The sequence below is a fragment of the Cajanus cajan genome, chromosome 3 (assembly GCF_000230855.2).
Source record: "Cajanus cajan strain Asha chromosome 3, NIPB_CcT2T_4, whole genome shotgun sequence".
In the NCBI taxonomy this organism is placed as follows: Eukaryota; Viridiplantae; Streptophyta; class Magnoliopsida; order Fabales; family Fabaceae; genus Cajanus; species Cajanus cajan.
Genome location: NC_138519.1, coordinates 62,102,239 through 62,122,216, shown reverse-complemented (window position 1 = coordinate 62,122,216; position 19,978 = coordinate 62,102,239). Strand labels below are relative to the sequence as shown.

Sequence of the window (19,978 nt, the reverse complement as noted above, 5' to 3'; positions counted from 1 at the left end):
GTCCGATGGGTCTTCAACGAGGGAAGCTTTGTTCATTTTATAGGCACATCCTCGACTGAGGTGGTCTTCGAGAGGGAAGTCTTGGTTTTTCGGGCAGGTCCTTGACTGAGGGGGTCCTCGACAAGGGAATAACCTTGTTCCTTCTATAGGCACATCCTCGTCCGAGGGAGTCCTCGGCGAGGGAAGCCTAATTTGTTTTTTAGACACATCCTCGATCGAGGGAGTCCTCAACAAGGGAAACCTTGTTCGTTCTTTAGCCACGTCCTCGTCTGAGGGGGTCCTTGGGAGGGAATAAGTCTTGTTCATTTTATAGGCACGTCCTCGTACGAGGGGTTCCTCAGAAATGAAAGCTTTGTTCGATTTTCAAGCACGTCCTCGTCCGAGAGGGTCATCGACGAGGAAAGCCTCGGTATTTTAGGCACATCCTCGTCTGAGGGGTTCCTTGGCGATAGAACCTTTGTTCATTTTTTAGGCACGTCCTCGTCCGAGGGGGTCCTAAACAAGGGAAGCCTTGTTCGTTTTATAAGCACGTCCTTAACCAAGGGGATCCTCGATAAGGGAAACCTTATGTGTTTTATGGGCACGTCCCTAGTCAAAGGGGTCCTCGACGAGGGAAATCTTGGATTTTTAGGAATGTCCTCGATCAAGGGGGTCCTTGATGAAGGAAGCCTTGTTCATTTTTAGGGTTTTGGGCTTCCCTCGCTGAAGACGTGCCTAAACCACGAACAAGGTTTCCTTCGGCGAGAATCCTCTCAGACGAGGACGTGCCTAAAAAATGAACAAAGCTTCCATCATTAAGGAACCCTCAGACAAGGACATGTTTATAAAATGAACAAGACTTCCTTCCTAATGAGCCTCTCGAATGAGGAGGTGCCTAAAAAATGAATGAGGCTTCCCTCACCGAAAACACCTTTGGACGAGAACGTGTCTAAAAAATGAACAAACTTTCCATCATCGAGGAACCCCTCGGATGAGAATGTGCCTAAAGAACGAATAAAGTTTCCTTCGCCGAGGACCCCCTCGATCGAGGACGTGGCTAAAAAACCAAGACTTCCCTCCCCAGGACCTGGTCAAACAAGGATGTGACTAAAAAACGAATAAGTCTTCCCTTGTTGAGGACCCATCGGATGAGGACATGCCTAAAAGAAAGAACAAAGTTTCCCTCACTAAGGACCCCCTCGGACGAGGACGTGCCTAAAGAATGAACAAGGTTTCCCTTGCCGAGGACCCCTTTAATTGAGGACGTCCCCAAAAAACCAAGACTTCCCTCCCGAGGACCTGCTTGATTGAGGACATGCCTATAAAATGAACAAGGCTTCCCTCATCGAGGAGCCTTTTGGATAAGGACGTGCCTAAAAAACCAAGGCTTCCCTCATCACCCCCTCGTATGAGGATGTGCCTAAAGAACGAAAAGGGTTTCCCTCACCGTGGATTCCCTTGGTCAAGGAAATGCCTAAAAAGCCAACAATTAATTACCTCCCGAGGACCCCCTCGATCGAGGGCATGCCTATAAAATGAACAAGGCTTCCCTCGTTGAGGACCCCCTTAGATGAGGACATGCCTGAAAAACGAAGAAGGCTTCCCTTATCGAGGATCCCCTCGAACGAGGACGTGCCTAAAAAATGAACAAGGCTTCCCTTGTTGAGGAACCCCTCGAACGAGGATGTGCCTAAAGAAAAAACAAGGTTTCCCTCGTCAAGGGCCCCCTCGATCCAAGGTGTGTGTATAAAACAAACAAGGTTTACCTTCACCGAGGACCCCCTCGATTGTGTGTGTACTTACAAAAAAAATGATTATATATATCTGCCCCTTATTATTAACCATGTTTATTATTTAAATGGGAAGTTTATTTCTTTGTAGTTAATAGGCAACACTTGTAAACGTTGCTTAATGATTATATATATCTGCCCTTTTGTATTCACGGGAAATATTAATTAAAAAAAATTAAACTTCTCCCTCTCTTTAATTCCCAAAATCACAAGACTTCTTGTCTCCTTAAAACAAAAATTAGAATCCCTAAAATTTTCTCATTACGTATGCTTGCTTCTCTCTGTGCATTCCTCTCTACGTTCCTCTCTGCATCTTTCTCATCACGTTCCTCTCTGTGCGTTTCTCTCAGGTATGATTCTCACCTTTTATTTGTTTCTCTACGTGCGTGATTGTTGTTCTCGTTATCACTCTCATTCCGTGAGGCTGTAGATTATGTGATGTTGTGTGTTGAGTGTGTGGGTTATGGCGTTCACAAGTGTACTTGTGCGTTTACGATTATAGGTCTATGGCTGTATGGGTTATGGGTTCGATGCGATTATGGATTATGGGTTCCGTTTGGGTATGTGAGAGGGTTCCGTATCACTCATTGTGTATCCTAGTTCTTTGGCTACTTATGCAATTATAGAATTAGGACTCTGTAACTGATAGAACACCAGGAACAAAAACTATTGTGAGTGTTATTAAATTCCAGAAAGGTACTGAGCCAAAGCTCTTGCAAAAGAGACAACCGAGCCCTTGGCTACTTGCAGAAAGCTCTTCTCTGTCAAACTGATTACCCAAGCATCCTTTTGTCATACACTTGGCCCAATATTCCTGTTAATTTACTAACCAATTTGTCTAGTCAGCATAAGAAATTCCCCCTCCATTCTTCCCTTTTGTTACCTTTTGGAATGAAACCCAAATCATAGGCTTCCTTATCCATTGTGCCTAAATCCAACAATTGGTCCAATTCCTGTTTAGGCCTGGAACTCAGTATGTTGAATTAGATACAATCAAAATCTCAAGTTTTTGAATTAATCAGTTAAGTATCGTTAGTAAAATAAATAGCATTTTTTATACTTATCATCTGATCTGGTGCATGTGTATCAATTGTGTGCAAATTTCCTGTATTTGAAAGATTCACTACTATGAGAAAAACTTGATTTGGAAATTCTGAGGTTTCCCTTGTGTTTGAAATTGGTATTAACAAATGTGTAAATGTGTGAATGAAAATGGAATGACAATTGCAGTGACATGGAAATAGATTTTGGATCTGAAGAGAATGCTTCCGTTGTATTTTCTGCCTTAGCTGTTGACAAAGAGGTGATTGTCTGAATTTTGGTCTTGAGTGATACGGTTATGGTAGATGAAATAATTCATTAATTGTTTCAAGTTTTGGCTGGAATTTTCTTTTTGTTATTTTTTTTTAGCAAATAAAAATTATATACTACATTCAATATTAATGGTTCATTGCATGAGTATCAATCCCCAAACCACTAACATGTCTGTGAAACAAATAGGTTTCTTACTCATTATCTTTATATAATGATATTAATGTACCCTAGTCCATTGCATGCTAATATATAATTCTGGAAATTTTGAAAATAAATGTTTGTCCTTGCCAATAGATTCTATCCTAGACAATGGTGCACCTTGGGGAAGGATAGGAGTGTCTGAAGAACAACTTCAACCAGCACAGAAAGCAGTTTGCAGAATCTGGTTTAATAGAAAATCGGAGAAGAAATAGATAGGAGGGCAGAAAGAAAGTTCAGGTGAAGAACACATGTCTGAATTCTTAATGATTCCCAAATATAAAAACTGGTACTTCATGTCAAACTATAAAATTTTAAAATTTTAATTATGAAAAGCTTAGTGTCTTAGCTTTCTAACAAAATTAACCCCATGTTATTTGGAGATCTACAGCTCAAGATATGCAGTATTTACTATTTGGTATCTAAGAGAGGATGTGTACTCTATTATAGCAAGGATTGACTTGTTTTAAAATAAAAAATGGTACTACATGTCAAACTATAAAATTCTAAAATTTAAATTATGAGAAGCTTATTGTCTTAGCTTTCTAACAAATATAACCCCATGCTATTTAGAGGTCTAGAGCTCAAGTTATGCAGTAGTTACTATTTGGTATCCAAGATTGAATGTGAAATCTGTTACAGCAAGGATTGACCTGTTTTAAAATAAAAACTGGTACTGCATGTCAAAAATAAAATTTTAAAATTTTAATTATGAAAAGCTTAGTGTCTTAGCTTTCTAACAAAACTAACCCCATGCTATTTGGAGATCTACAGCTGAAGATATGCAGTAGTTACTGTTTGGTGTCCAAGAGAGGATGTGTACTCTGTTACAGCAAGGATTGACCTGTTTTAAAATAAAAATTGGTACTTCATGTCAAACTATAAAATTCTAAAACTTAATTATGAGAAGCTCAGTGTCTTAGCTTTCTAACAAAATTAACCCCATGCTATTTAGAGTTCTAGAGCTCAAGTTATGCAGTAGTTACTATTTGGTATCCAAGATTGAATGTGAAATCTGTTACAGCAAGGATTGACCTGTTTTAAAATAAAAATTGGTATTTCATGTCAAACTATAAAATTTTAAAATTTTAATTATGAAAATCTTAGTGTCTTAGCTTTCTAAAAAAATTAACCCCATGCTATTTGGAGATCTAAAGCTCCACATATGCAGTAGTTACTCTTTAGTGTCTAAGAGAGGATGTGTACTCTGTTACAACAAGGATTGACCTATTTTAAAATAAAAACTGGTACTGCATGTCAAACTATACAATTCTAAAATTTAAATTATGAGAAGCTTAGTGTCTTAGCTTTCTAACAAAATTAACCCCATGCTATTTAGAGGTCTAGAGCTCAAGTTATGCAGTAGTTACTATTTGGTGTCTAAGAGAGGATGTGTAATCTGTTACAACAAGGACTAAACTATTTTAAAATAAAAACTGGTACTACATGTCAAACTCTAAAATTATAAAATTTTAATCATAAGTAGGTTAGTGTCTTATCTTTCTAATGAATCTAATCCCATGCTATGTGAAGCTCTATAACTCATGTTATGCAGAAGTTATTGTTTGGTGTCTAAGAGTGAATGTGTAATCTATTACAGCAAGCAGTATTATCCAATAATTATATTTTTCATTTTGTAGGTACAAAATGCAGAAGGAAGGAATTTTAAAGTAAAATATGAGTACTACAGACAAACGTGAAAAAGATATCTTCAATTTTGAAGGTGAAGTGAAATCAAGTGCTAAATTACTTAGGAGATTTCAAATCAAGCGTGAAAAGGTATTAGGTAAGAATAAACAAAGCAAAGGAGTTATGTTAATTGTTGGAGATTGATTGGGGATTAATTCTATAAGTTTTCTAAGTGAAAAAATATATTTATGTGCAGGAAAGACTTGATAATGAAGATCAGCCTTATGATGATGAAGAGACTGAATGATGTTACTTACATGGATAGATGACTAGCTATGCATAATATTCCTAGATAACACTTTATATTGAAATTTAGAAATTTTATGTAAACTTTGACATCTTTGGATAATTTTATTTGGAGTTTTATGCTTTTGAATTGTCATATACTTGTAACTAATTAATGCAAGTGAATTTTACATGTGTTTGGATTTTATTTTATAATTTGTTTTATTATTTTTGGAGGGTGAAATCAATTCTTTATTGATCACATGAGAAACGTCTTCTTGAAGAAGAGGATGTACAAGAGGATTATCAATCCAAAATAATATATAGTACTTATTAATATAAGTTGTTTAATATACTATTTGTATTATAATTATAGGTACGTATTACATATATATGATTTCACAGGATAAAGTAAAATTTAATATATATATATAATATATATATATATATATAATATATATATATATATATATATATATATATATATTACATTTACAACCATTTAAAAATAGTATATGGTGAAGATTATTGCTTAAATAATGGTGTGTTATTACCAATATTATAAATCAATATAAAAATAACCGTTGGGCATTTATTTAGACAATATTTACAAAATTGTAGCTTAAATTTAGTCTAAATTGTTACCTATATTATCTCATAGACAACCTTAAAAAAATGTTCCCTAATGTCACTAGCAACGGTCATAAAAGTGTTGCCTATAAAAATAGACTACATTTCTAAAACCGTTCTTTAAAAATTTATAGTGTTGCCTTAAATAAAAAACAACCATTGCCAATGAAGATCATGAAAATCGTTCTTAGAAGTTTAGGTAACAGTTTTTTTGACATCGTGGGCACAGGCCAAAAAACTGTTGCATATTAAAATAGGCAACGGTTGATAAATCCACGCTTGAAAAATCATTGCCAAATCGTTCCCTAAATTTTCAGGAACGGTTTTTTAGCTTTCAACAACGATTTTTTATTGTTGTCATAGATAACAAATGTTGTAGTGTTACCTATTTAGATTTCAAGTTATATTTGGTTCGTCATCATATTCGCAGACGTTAAAATAACCAAGTTTCAAATTGATAATTTAAAATCACATTCGGCCTATCCATGTAACTACTAAGTTTCAATTGATAAGTTAGGACGAGAAACAATGGATTATTTTCACTATCAAAAAAGTGGTCGCGATCACTCAGATGAATACACACTTTAAAGAAACCTACTTTAAAATTTTTGTAAGAAGTGAAGGGTTTGAGGAGTCATTGGGAAGATACTCGGGATAAAGAGACCCATTTAACCAGCTTAGATGGATGACAATAATAAAGAAATAAAAATAAACTAGAAGTTGACTTTACATAAGTGAATTTACAAAGACTCCAAAAGGCCTGCATGGTGGCCCAACTATTCGAGTTGATGGAGCTAGGTAAGTGTAATGTCGAGAATCCTAAGAACTCTAGAAAATAAAGGGCTGAAAGGGAGAGTAATGTCGAGGTTTAAAAAAAACAATCATACATGTAGAAAAATTGTCTTGGCTCCAAAGAGGGTTGGTACAAAAAGATATAGTTAGGTCAAGGAGAGGCGTCGATCTTACAACACCTCACATAGATAGGGAAAGGATCCTCCTCGGTAAGGAAGGTGGAAATCTCAACAAGACCCACAAAATTTTTGAACATCCTAAGATTGCTAAAATTAGAATTACAAGTGGCTACTTCTTGGTGAACCCACTCAAACCCAGTATTATCTTGGACTTACTATTATAATAAGGATCTAAAACCTCGTCCTTAGCTGAAGGCCCAACCTCCTCATCCTCGGCTGAAGGCCTAACCTCCTCTTGATTTAAGTCTTTGGAAGAGGACGAAGAGTCCATGGTAATTTTTTGAGGATAATTTTCCCCATTGAACGATGAAGAATCAAAAAAGAGGGAAGAAAAATCAGAAGAAGAGTTAGAAGAACTCATGTTACCTTTGCAAGGAAAAAGTAGAAGAGTCCTTGGCTATGAATGAGGTGAAACGGGGAGAAGGCTCAGGCACAAAGAAATTATGATCTCTGGTCTCAGAGTGAAGTTCATGGTAAAAATGAACATGTATTTATAGTAAGGATAAAAAGGAGAGAAGAAAGATCACATCCATTTGCTAATCTTCGATCCAACAAATGTGATCATGAGACTCTTCATATTCGCACCTAACCAAAACCCGTCGCTGAGAAAACAAAATGATAAAAAAATGAAAAGACGGATCTCTTTAATAAAGAGACGGTGGTGTCAGAAAAATTTAATGTAGAGATACAACCCTCTTTTAGTTTTTCATCATTATTAATGATTATTAATAATCTTGAAAGTTTAGGGACATGTATACCGAATAAGTACAAAGAGTCGGTTGAAAACCCTTCAGCATCATCACGAGATAAACCAAGAGGTCCTTGGATGATTACAATGACTCATGTGACTTGATACCTTAGATTAGCGGTGTGCATGGTTTGGTTTTTTAAAAAAATTGCACCAAACTGCATTGCACTATTTTAATAAAATGAACCGGTTTATAAATTATGTGAGTCACTTTAATAAACCATTTTAAAATTTAATTATTTTAATAAATAAGTTTATAATCGGTTTAAAACCAGTTTCATAACCAAACCAGTTTTTGATCCGATTTTAAGAAATAAACCAGTTTTAAATTGGTTTTAAGAAATAAACCAGTTTTAAATTGGTTTTAATAAAGTTAACTTCCTCAATTTTCTACCAGAACAATATTGAAGCTACTTGGGAGACAATTAACAAAGCACATTATTCGATCATACACCCTAATCCTCAAACCAACAGCTCCCTGGTGAAAAAAACATCTTTTATGTCAATGAATAGAATAAGAAAAACTGAAACAAAACTAGTGTTTGCAAGAAAATATTTTTGCGCACCAAATATACAACAATGTGACAGTGTTGCCAATAGCACCACCATGGCATAGAATTTTTGGGGGGTCACAGCCATAATAAAACCTATGGCATGAAATTCAATGTGGAACCACCTTAATTGTGGCATCCATGGCATGTGGCATAAGCCATACCAAAGTGGTCGAATAGTGCATTATTTTCTCAGAATAGCATCAAACTTTTGAGTTGCTTCAAAGTTCTTGAGAATAGAATCCTTCACTGAAAATGTATATTTTTTTCATGATTTTGATTATTTGATGAAATCACAGAGAAAATTACTATGTGCTCTGCCTCTCCCTGTTCCTCCATTATATTCAGTTTTTCATAGTTCTTTTTTAATTTTCTCTGGATGAGTTGGTTCCATGCTTCAATACAGAAACTAGCATGCCATGTGCCACGCTTTTTTCTACAATTACTAGTTACTACCATTGACCTCCATATGCCATTGAAAAACTGTAGAGCAATTTTGAATGGTGATTTTCAATATTGGTAGCAAATTAATATTCACTAATGAATACACTACAGTATGACATGTCATAACTAAAACACAAACACTCCCAATATCTATGAGAAGATTTGTAGATCCTATTTGCTTTATATATATGTGTGTGTGTGAGTGTGAGTCCTGCATGAAATGATGAAATTCAAGCCAAAGTCATCAACTAATATCATACAGCTTATCTCGTCAGTGGACACAATTAGAGATAAAGTTTCAACGGATATAAGATATGATACTTGCAGACCACACAAAAGAAAATTCCATCATGGGCTTGCATTACAGAATTTGTAGGATGGTATTCTGACTGTTTGCTTTTACTTTGAATTGCAACACACCATAAAATTTAGTAGAGAATCTAGCAATAGCCTATGATATTTAAGTATCCATGTTAGACTATTCAATGAAGCCAAAGCTGACAATTATGAGATCTATGATAATGACCAATTGCCACATCTTAATACACACTTTATTAGCAACACATGAAGTGATGGAAACACAAGAAACAGTAGAGTAGACAGTACATGCCCACCTTTAGTGATCCATACCCAACCTACAGTTGGTACATTTAGATAGCTCATAAGACTGAACTCCATCTGCACTATACAATGAGGAAGAGGAACAAGATTTTCTTTCAAAGGACTGACACGAAGCATCTCACATTCAAATTATGACTATTTCAGTAACATATGAAATATCTCGTTCAAGCTGATAAACCATACAAGTAAGAAATGTTGTGATCAGAAACACTGAATCATTCATCTAAATAAAACATACAACTAGAAAGTGCACAACATTTCTTATTGTCCAGCTTCTACTAATCTAGAAGAAACCCAACCGCACGAGAATCCATAATAGTACTTCATGCTTTATTCGATAGCTTAATGAAATAGAACACAACAGAAGCAATAAAAAACAAATATCTTGTTAATCTCTCACACAAACAGACGCACAGACACGAATAGAAGTGCAAACTATAATGTAAGTGTTTCTTTAATCATCATCAAGTGTAATGGAGGAGGCTGAATAAGCACCATCTTGTGAGGGGACAATATCTACAACATAAAGAAAAATATGCAATTAGTAGCTAGTCATATTATAATAAGTAAATAATAAAATAATATAGTGTAATGCAATTAAAAAAAATTATTACCTTGTTCAAATTTCTCAAGCTCCACAAAATTCTCTATTTCATTCAAGGACAATGGTGGAAGTGTCCCTTTAAGCCAATCTTGAGTGCAAATAAGTGTTTCCACCATTTGTGGTGTAAGATAACTACAATATGCATCAAGAGCTCTTCCTCCGGTACTAAAGGAAGATTCAGAGGCCACAGTAGAACACAGGTATAGCAAGTAAATCTCTTGCCATGTTTGAAAGAATTGGAAATTGACCCGAATTTAGCTTCCACCAATTTAAAACATCCAAATCTCCTTGACTTTCTTCTAAGGCTTCCTCTAAGTATTTACTTAATTCATATTTATGAGATCCAGTTGATTTGAAAAATTGGTTGTAGCCATAAGGATTGTCACTTGCTTCTTCATTGAGTCGAGCTTCCTATGAGTTAGCTTCAAACTCAATTCTCCCACCATTATACTCTTCAAAAAGTAATGTTATACTTGATTGCACTTTGTCTTTCAAATTAGATGCCACAACACCATCAAAACTTTGATTAATCAACCAATGCATGAATTTTAACTTATATCTTGGATGCAACACAAGAGCAATCAATAATAACATGTTCAGTCAATCAGAATTGCCCCAATATTTATAATTTTTTTTTCATGTTTTCAGCCATCATACTTATAATCACATCCTTGGAAGCACACATTTTCTTAATCTTTATTCCAATCCCAAAGGCCTCAAACATGTACATATTGCTAGTCACATAAGATGAACTAGAGATATGCATAGTAGCATCATAAAACAACTTTAAAAATGGCAAGATACCACACACAAACTCCCAATGCATTTTTTATCTTGCATCTCAAGCTCTTCAAATGCCTTTTGATGTTTTCATGCAGCCTCCAACATTAAGTAGGTAGAATTCCACCTGGTTTCAACATCTATGCAAACAAGCCCTTTAAATTTAATGTTTTGTTGCTCAACACATTCCTTGAATTTAGATAGCCTACAAGGGGAAGATCTTACATATTTGATAGCGGCATGAATTCTCATAACAACATCAATATTTTCTTTGAATCCATCTTTCACAATTAAATTTAGAATATGTGCACAACAATGCATATGAACATAATCTCCCTTCATAACCAAACTGTTCCATGACATTTGTCTCTTCTTGAGATATTGGATTCCAATATCATTCGATGAGGCATTATCAACTGTTAAACTAAGGACCCGATTCAAGCCCCAACTACTAAAGCAATGCTCAACTGCCTTAGCCATAGTCTTTCTCGAGTGACTTGTGACTTGACAAAAATTTATCTTCTTTTGCAACTTCCAGTTATTGTCGATGAAATGAGCTATCAAACACATGTAACCTAGATTTTGACGTGAAGTCCACATGTTAGTGGTGAGGCAAACCCTATGATAGTGTTGATAAAGAAACTTTTTTAGCTTTGCTTTTTCACTATCCCAAAGTTTCAAAATATGATGTGTTAGGGTAGTGCATGAGTAGACAGTAAGAGAGGGTGCTATAATGCTTAAAAATTCTTGCAAAGCTTCATGCTCAATATTTCGAAAGGGGAGTTCTGTAACGTTGTTTAAAAAAAAATGATTCAGTAGCCAGAACGGACCGTTCCCAAATTGGAACGGGCCGTTCCAAACTACTGAAGGAGAAAGGGTCGTTCCGGAGGGAGAACAGGCCGTTCCGGATGAGTCCCAGAATGGGCCGTTTTGATTTTAGAACGGGCCATTCCGAATGGAAATTTTGAACGTGATTGAGGGGTGCAGAACGGGATGTTCTGGTACCGGTACAGGCCGTTCTGGCCATTCTGAAAAAATCTATAAATAGGGGTTGGGGGCCTTCAGGAGAATGAGTTTTTAGAGAGAAGTTTTAGAGAGAATGTCTCTGGGTCTGTGAGCTCCTTTCTCTCTTAAATTTCTCTGTATGATTCCTTTTCTCCTCTAGATCACTAACTCCTTCTGACTTTTCTTGAAATTCAGATTAGAAAGCTTGCTTTGGGAGGATTGAAGTTCCGGGTTGAGCTTTGGAAGGGAATTCTATTTCGTCATAGTTGTTGGCTATTCTGAGCCAACCTTCAGGTGAGGGAAGCTAGAATGTTTGTTATTTAAGTTGCATGTGAGATTAGAAATTCAATTGATGCATGAAAGTTGAGGATCCATGGCTGGATCGGAGAATTCGCTCATTTTTCGAGGTTTTGGGAAAAATGGGATTTTTGGGTGGAATTGATGCATCGGATGGGTGCATGTAGATTTGGAGTTTGTTTTGTGTTGTATGGAGCCTATGCATTGTGTTTTTGTGTTTGCATGTGGCTGGATTTGTTGGTTTGGATGAGAGTTTCTGAACTCTCTGACTGGGATTAGGCTAGGCGCAAGTTGAGCGCGCCAGGCGTGGAAGAGCTTAGGGCTCTCGAGTTGGATGTTGGGCCAGACGTGATTTGGTTGCGTCAGGCGTGGATACTCTTAGGAGTCACTATTTCAAGGACACCGAGCGTAAGTTGATCGCGCTGGGCGTGGATGAGTCTTAGGACTCTCAAGTTGGGATTAGGCTGGGCGAGCTCAGGCTACGCCAGGCGTGAATATGTTTATGAATGAATTGATGCTTATGCATGTTTAAAGTTGAAGTTTTAGATCATGTAAGTATGATATATGATGTATGGTGAGGTGTGATTCATATGTATGCTTTGTGATGATACGTATGTATGTTTGAATATGATATGACATGTGTATATGTTCATATGAGTATGTTTATTGATCATAATGGTGGGTAGACCATTTATGATGTATGATGCATTATTGCATGTGATGTCTTATGACATGTGTATGATTGTTGATCATGATGGTGGGCAAACCATTATGATGTATGATGCATGATTGCATGTGATGCCTATGGCATGAGTCTAGCCTAGGACTTGAGGAGAGGAAAAATATTTTCGAACTGGAAGAGCTCACATAGAGTCTCTTGAGAGTAGTGCTTGGATAGGCCACTGATATATGAGAGTGGTGCTCATAGAGGCCACTGGATTTGGGAGAGTGGTGCTCAGATAGGCCACTGGGTTGGGTGAGTCTCCTCTAAGTCCTTAGCTAGTGTTAGAGCGGGGTATGAGGTTGAGGGTTATTCCCTTAACCAAGTACTCGGGAAGGTGCGTGGATCCTTGCGGATAGTCGGTGGGCGAACTCCACAATTGACTTGGTTAATGCATGCTAAGGTCGTGGTAAGCCCGTACCCAGCTGTACTATACCTGACGGTGGATCTGGACTTCCAATTGTGTAAGTGACATCATCCGAGTAAACCCGAGTGAGGATTATATCCTGTTTAGCTGTGACCGAGCGGGCGCATTGGGCGTGAAAACGGTTGGGGTGGTTTCGGTAGGATGGAATGTCACTTATACAGCTCTGTTGTTATGGAGATCTCCTAGGTGTATGTGTGATGATGCATTAGATGATTGATATGCATTGATATCTGTCATGAGATGCATTTATTGCATGATTATTAATATGATGAAGTGTGGTGTTTGACTTCATGATTGGTGGATTGTATCTTATGCATGAGTAGTATTGGATAGAGTGTTTGGTGTGACTCTATGAATATGATTGATAGTTGGACAATTATGTAGTATAGATTATTGTTCTATACTTGTATGATTGATTTGTGAATTCTAGCTTACCCTTCTGTTTCCATGTGGTGGAACTGCGATGATCATACTTGGTATGGGAGCAGGTCAGGGATAGCTTGGAGTTGAGGTGACCGTTGCGAGACGGGGAGTTTGATCCTCGTGCTAGGGTTACCATTTTGGGTAACAGTTTTGTCTGTGCTTGACTGGCACTAGGAAATATTATTTTTGGGATGACTGTACATATATGGCGTTCTATTTTGTATTTTAAATTTTTTTTAGTCATTTTATTCTTATCTATACCTGTATGTATGAGTTATCCAACTTAATATTTCTCTTAGTTCACTAGTAGTAGTGGGATTCCACTAAGTGTAGGGACCACGACGGGTCGTTACAAGTTCTGTTGCTATGAACATTTTGACCAGTGCATTCCAAAATGTTTCTTGGTCAATTTTAGGCCTAGCCAAGGAAGGAGAAGAAACAACATTTGTGGATGAATTTGACTTTTGTTTCTTTCTTGCTTCTTTATCTGGGTTATTTTGGCATCTACGTAGATGAGCTCACATTGCCCTTGTTCCATTTTCAAATTTGATCAACCTATCACAATAGTTGCATTTAGCTATCTTATCTTCATTGGATTCGTTAGTTAAATGATCACATACTTTAGATCAATTTTTACGTGAATCAAAACTACGAGGAGGTGGCATTCTACTTGTGTTAGAGATAGTAGTAGGTGGAGCAGAAACTAAATGATTTGTTGTCTCAAAGGGCAAAATTCCATCTTGATCAGCCATTGATTGATGTAGCTGTCTTGAAGATCTATAGATCGAATAACAATAAATTTAATCACAATAACACATTAATAAAACTCCTTCATAGAACCGAAAAATTTAAATATCCATATACCAGCAGTTACTGTTCACAACAGACAAATATCCTCCTTGAACAAAAACTAGATTAAAACCCAAAAGCTAATCAAAGTAACAGAAGATAATTAAAACCCAAAAGCTACGTACAACAAAAACTAGGGTTTGGACAGAAAAGGAAACTAAAGCTAACCTCCTTGAACTTGTGAAACTACACCAAATATTAGGGTTCTTCCTTTGATTTCACTTGGCAATTTGGGGCTTTGGGTACTACCATTACCAACGATTGAGAATGGGTGGTGCAAGTGCGAGATTGCGAGACACGGAGATAGTGTCGACAATCGACTTTGTCATGAGAGATCGAGAGTCTGAGAGACAGAGAGAGTGTGAGAGACAAAGTGAGTATGAGAGTCCTAAGCAACTGCACGTGTTCCTTCTCTGAGGCATAATCCAAATATATTTTTTAGTGAACCAAACCTTTTAAAAAAAATAGGTTCAGTTTTTAAGTTTTATTTTAAAAATTAAATCCGGTTCAATTTTATTATAATTGGTTCTGTTTTTTTAAAGTGGTTCAGTCTGGTTTTAAATTCAGTTCGGTTCTTTTGGTTTTTTTGAACACCCCTACCGTAGATGTTATTACCACTAATGGATCTTATCATGGGCCCACTCATGGACCTAAGCCGTGTGATTAGCGATGAAAAATGTATGTTTTCATAATTACCATAATTGATTAGTATTGATCTCTCTGACCCCGAGAACTAACTTGAACGTTGGAGTACCTTTTGTAGATACCCCAATTTCCCCTTGGACAAACACATGGCAGACAAAGATGTAGGAGAAGTAGCGAAATTATCGACGTACCCTCGTGCAGATACAAGTATATTATATAACAATCCTAAATGACTTAATTTCTTTTTTAAAATTCTTATTTAATTAATGCTAAATATAGTCTAAGATTAATAAATAATAAATTTATATAATTAATAAACTTAAACAAAATATTTTTAATAAATATATTATATAATTTATAATTCAATATATTTTTATACAATAAATATAAATATATAATTATTTTTATCTTTCTTCATTTTCTTCTAATTTTTAAAAAATATCTTTTCTGGTACAATAGGAAAATACAATTTTATTTTAATATAGCACTACTATTATATTATTTAATTTAATATGATAAAACTTATATTATTTATTATACGAAAAATAAATTAAACAATTCTATATTATTTATTTTATTTTATTAATTTATAATTTTATTAAATGTATTTTTTTCTTCTGACAAATATAAACATAAAATGTAAAATAAAATAAGTAAAATAAAGGGTTAAATATGTTTTTGGTCTTCCAAAAATTTACTCTTTTTGATTTTAATCCCTTAAAAATATTTCTTTGATTTTAGTCCTCTAAATTTATATACTACCTATTTTTAACCCTTTTTAAATGCGGTTAACTTTTGCTATTAAAATAGGCCACCTTCGCATGCAAATCACGATTAGTTTTACTCACATAATTTTTTTTAATTTGAAATATTAATTATTTTAGGATTAAGTTAAGTTTTATGATAAAAACTAATTTTACACTTAAATTTTTGTATTACCAGACGCAGGTGTGAAGGTTCCAATAATTCATTTTCTACTTGAACAAAGAGTCTCCCACCAATCTCTAATAAAATCTTCTTATAAACTCAAAACAAGTTTTTCTTTACACCACCATCACCATGTCCATAAATGTTCAATTTAATGCTTCACCAGCAACCCTCTAAGTTCTAAATTCCCAATTTTTGGCACCACTCTTTCAGCCTCAACAACTCGCAACATTCTCAATGTGTGAATTATTATAAACAAAGCTCATTCTTTTCATTCCCCAAGCTTTAATGTGTTGCTTTACAAAAATAGGAGGCCTTTGGCTTCCTCCACTAAAGATGAGAGCACTTATGTAATCTCCATGTTTGGTCTAAGAGTTAATAATGAAAAATTTTAAGTGTAAAATTAGTTTTATCTTAAAACTTAACTTAATCCTAAAATAATTAATATTTTAAATTAAAAATTTCTATGTCATTAAAACTTATAGTGATTTAAATGATGAAATGACCTATTTTACAAACAAAAGTTAACAGTATTTATAAAGAGATTAAATATAGGTGTTATATAAATTTGGGGAAATAAAATCAAAAAACTTTTTGAGAGAATAAAACTAAATAGAGTCAATCTTTGAAGAATAAAAACATATTTAACCCTAAATTAAATAATATAATATAAGTGATGTGTTAAATATATGAGAAGGAAATGGAATTAAAAAGAAAATGAAAGATAAAAATGACTGTAACAATTTACCCCTGTTAAACAGAAAATATAAAATTATATAGAAAGTATACTAAATAATAAATTATATAATTTATTAATTTTAAAGTAAATTTAAAATAAAAATAAGAATTTTGAAAGAAAAAAAAGAGAGAGTTAATTCATGCAATAGTGTCCTATCTTGACCAATAATTAAAAAGATATCACTTTTTTTTATGTCCATAGTTTATTTCTAATTTTATTTTTAATTAATTACTATAAAATTAACATACATTACCAAAACAAAATACTCATCAAGTAATTAAAAAAAATTCTTTTTGTATTAAAAGCACAAGTGCCTTCCTTTTCTATTAGTATAATATAATACTCATATCATAAATCAAGAACTTGGTAGTTTAAATGACAAAGTGTCTTCTTTTTTCTATTAGTATAATATAATACTCAATTACTCATATCATAAACCAAAAAAAATAAGTTGGTAGTTTAAATGATGAATTTGATAGCGAAGGTCCTTAGGTTTAATCCTTTATCAAACACTCTAATTTACAATAATTATAAGGACTCGTTCATATCCCATAAAAAAAATTCTCTGTTTTTTACAGAATTTATAAGCTATCAAACCTGTATGACTATTGGTTTATACCGGTCCAACTCAATTCTAGATTATTTCGATTTGTCTCTCAAATTGATTCATTCCGAGTCAATAGCATAACGCATTTAACAACTTAGCATTTTAAGCTCATCTCTCTCCCTCTTTTATACCTCCCAAGTCTATAACTACACATCAATCATTTTTACATTTTACAAATTAATCAACACCCTAACAATTTTTTTTTTACTAAATGAGTCTCCCGAGTAATATCGCATCCTAGCATTTCATAAAAATACATACACATTGTCCACAAAATTATTTAAACATCTATGCTTAATTACCTGTAGCTTCATGAGTGATTGCTAAGCACTTACTACAACATACAAGACTTGATAAACATGTGTACATGCTTAATTAAGAGTTCTAGTTTAGCACCACTCAATCACCTCCAATACAATTGCTCTTACATAGTACATTTGTCACTAAAAACTCGTAATTATTGAAAGATATACATTCAAAGCTAGAAGACAAACACAACTTGCTCTCCATGTCCATCTTTTCTTCAACCAAACCAATGTCAACTAAACAAATTAAGAGGTATATATTGTGCTGTTCCAATGTGACGCGACAAGAAGGTACTGAAATTCATGAAAAATATATTAAAAAGGAAAAATTAGAACAAGGTGATGTGTTCACATACATATGGACATAACAGTCTGTACCATTACACTTTATCAATGTTTGCTTATTGATATTGCTGACATGAGAATAAGTATGATGAAGATAACTACTGCAATGAAGGAGCCAATGAGTGAACCAGAAATACGTTCACAGAAGTTGTTGTATTGTCGGCAGAAGGGAAACCAATTGGCACTTGAGTTGCCATAGTGTGCTATATAGACTATTGCTGCGGCTGCTGAGGCTCCAGTTGTGAGAAGACCAAACATAACCTTAAAAAGTTCAACCTAAACTTCATCAGAAACATTTGGTACTAAAACATCTAACAACATTAGGAGTTCAATGTTATTGAAGTTCATCTTTGCAGGCAATTTTCTCCTAAGAAAGAAAGAATGTAACAGTAATTTTTTTGGTTCATGCACTTAATTCACGCAATATCTCAAACATGATAACTAAAGAATAATCTAATGTAGCTTGCTCTGACCAAACATTATTTGAACACTGAAAGTCGATCTTGTAAACTTCAAATCAACCTTCATATCTCAGGACAAAATGTAACATAATAATTTAAAAGAATAAGCCTAACATAACAAAATAGCGAACATATTAAAGAGGAAAAAACGTTCACACATTAAACAAAACCTTTTTCATTAACCAAATTAGTGCCTAAATTTGGAATTACATTCTATGGCTTGTAAATTAAAGAAGAATGAGTGTGTTTACCGAGTCAAGAAAGACCAGGAGAACCCTGCTCTTTACTGCTTTATTCCTTACTATGTGGAAAAAGGACAGGGCCAGTGAAAGAACTAGGTAGACACATACAATAGAATTGGAGGTCACAAAATACCTGGAATCACATATTTCACACTATCATTGTCAACTTTTCTTTTGATCACATTGTCCTAGTAAAAGAATATTATTTTTTAAGGCATTTATATAAGAATGAGCACTTACACAAATGTAGGAAGGTCCTTAAACACAGCTCTGAATTTTACAAACTGTGTGGTAAATGGAAGTGTTTCCCTAGTTGTTCCCATACTCAATGCACTTCCCAGTGTGGAAGTAGCTGCAACAATTCTCAAAATGAAGTCCACTATCGAGAGCCCTCTGATCAACCCTTTTCTTGGGGATGCCCCTTTTGAAATTTCTCCAGACTCAACTACACTTGCCTTCATTTTCTTTGCAAATTAGATTCTTCTTTCTAGGGTGAATAAGTATCAGAAATGGTACTCACTTATATACTTGAAACATGAAATGTAACACTGATTTTACAATAAATGTATTCGAAAGAGAAAAAGTTCTATAGTGGATTAGGTTTATGATCTAAGCATATGAGGCATGCTACTAGAACTTTGTCATGGTTATGCTTGGTCTTAACTCTTTCATCTTGAATAATCCCTTTGCCTTAGAACAATTGCTTACACTCTCGTAACCTTTTGTATAAATTAAGTAGGAATGACGTTTCTTCCACCTCCAATAAAATTATGGAAACAAACCTTGATTAAACAATTGTCCAAAATGTTTAATTAGTGTCACTTCCAGGGGAGAATGAGCAACAGAATATGCAAGAGTGTATACATAATTTTATAATTTGGATATTGTGTGTAACAATATAAATTTTTAATGACTATTTTCTTTCAGAAAATTTAATTAATTTTTATTCAGATTATCCCATATGTTAAAACCAGGGAGGGTGTATACAGATAACAAATATAGGTTTTTAATGATGAATTTAGTTTAGGATGATCCTTTACGTTTCCTAGATATACATTTAACGGAAGGGAAGCTTACACAGAAAAGTAGCATTGGGTTATCAAAATTCAAAAGAGATGCTGTGACACCATGTAGTACATATTCTAGCAAAATTAATAAGCTATGGTGGTTTCGGTATAGGCTTTATTTTTATTCTCAGGCTTTAATTCGGTGTGGATTGTGATATCATGTTGTACATTTACATGATATCACACTTCAGGCGATAGGAATTCCAGTGTCGGCATTGGATTAAAGAAATGGAACATGCATGGTGCTGTATAATAATTGCCCGTTAAATGAATTAAACAAATTGTTTTAGTAAAAAAAAGTAATGCACTAAATGTATACAATTATCATATATATATATATATATATATATATATATATATATATATATATATAT

General features: G+C 34.5%; 1 protein-coding gene across 3 annotated transcripts; it reads right to left on the bottom strand.

The window, feature by feature from the left end:
* Positions 1-17,402: 17,402 nt before the first annotated feature.
* LOC109801511 (CASP-like protein 6) lies at positions 17,403-19,379 on the bottom strand. 3 transcript variants are annotated; one of them, XM_029271428.2, is made up of 4 exons: positions 18,778-19,379; positions 18,547-18,670; positions 17,874-18,095; positions 17,403-17,783 (listed from the first exon to the last, which is right to left on the bottom strand). In XM_029271428.2, the coding sequence occupies exons 1-3, from the start codon at positions 18,996-18,998 to the stop codon at positions 17,880-17,882; spliced, it is 561 nt and encodes a 186-aa protein (XP_029127261.1). In that variant the 5' UTR covers positions 18,999-19,379; the 3' UTR covers positions 17,403-17,783; positions 17,874-17,879. The 3 variants fall into 3 exon arrangements, with proteins under 3 accessions (XP_029127261.1, XP_029127253.1, XP_020218221.1); XM_029271420.2 differs by having other exon boundaries at positions 17,868-18,095; positions 18,778-19,376; XM_020362632.3 differs by having other exon boundaries at positions 17,403-18,095; positions 18,778-19,377.
* Positions 19,380-19,978: the final 599 nt, after the last annotated feature.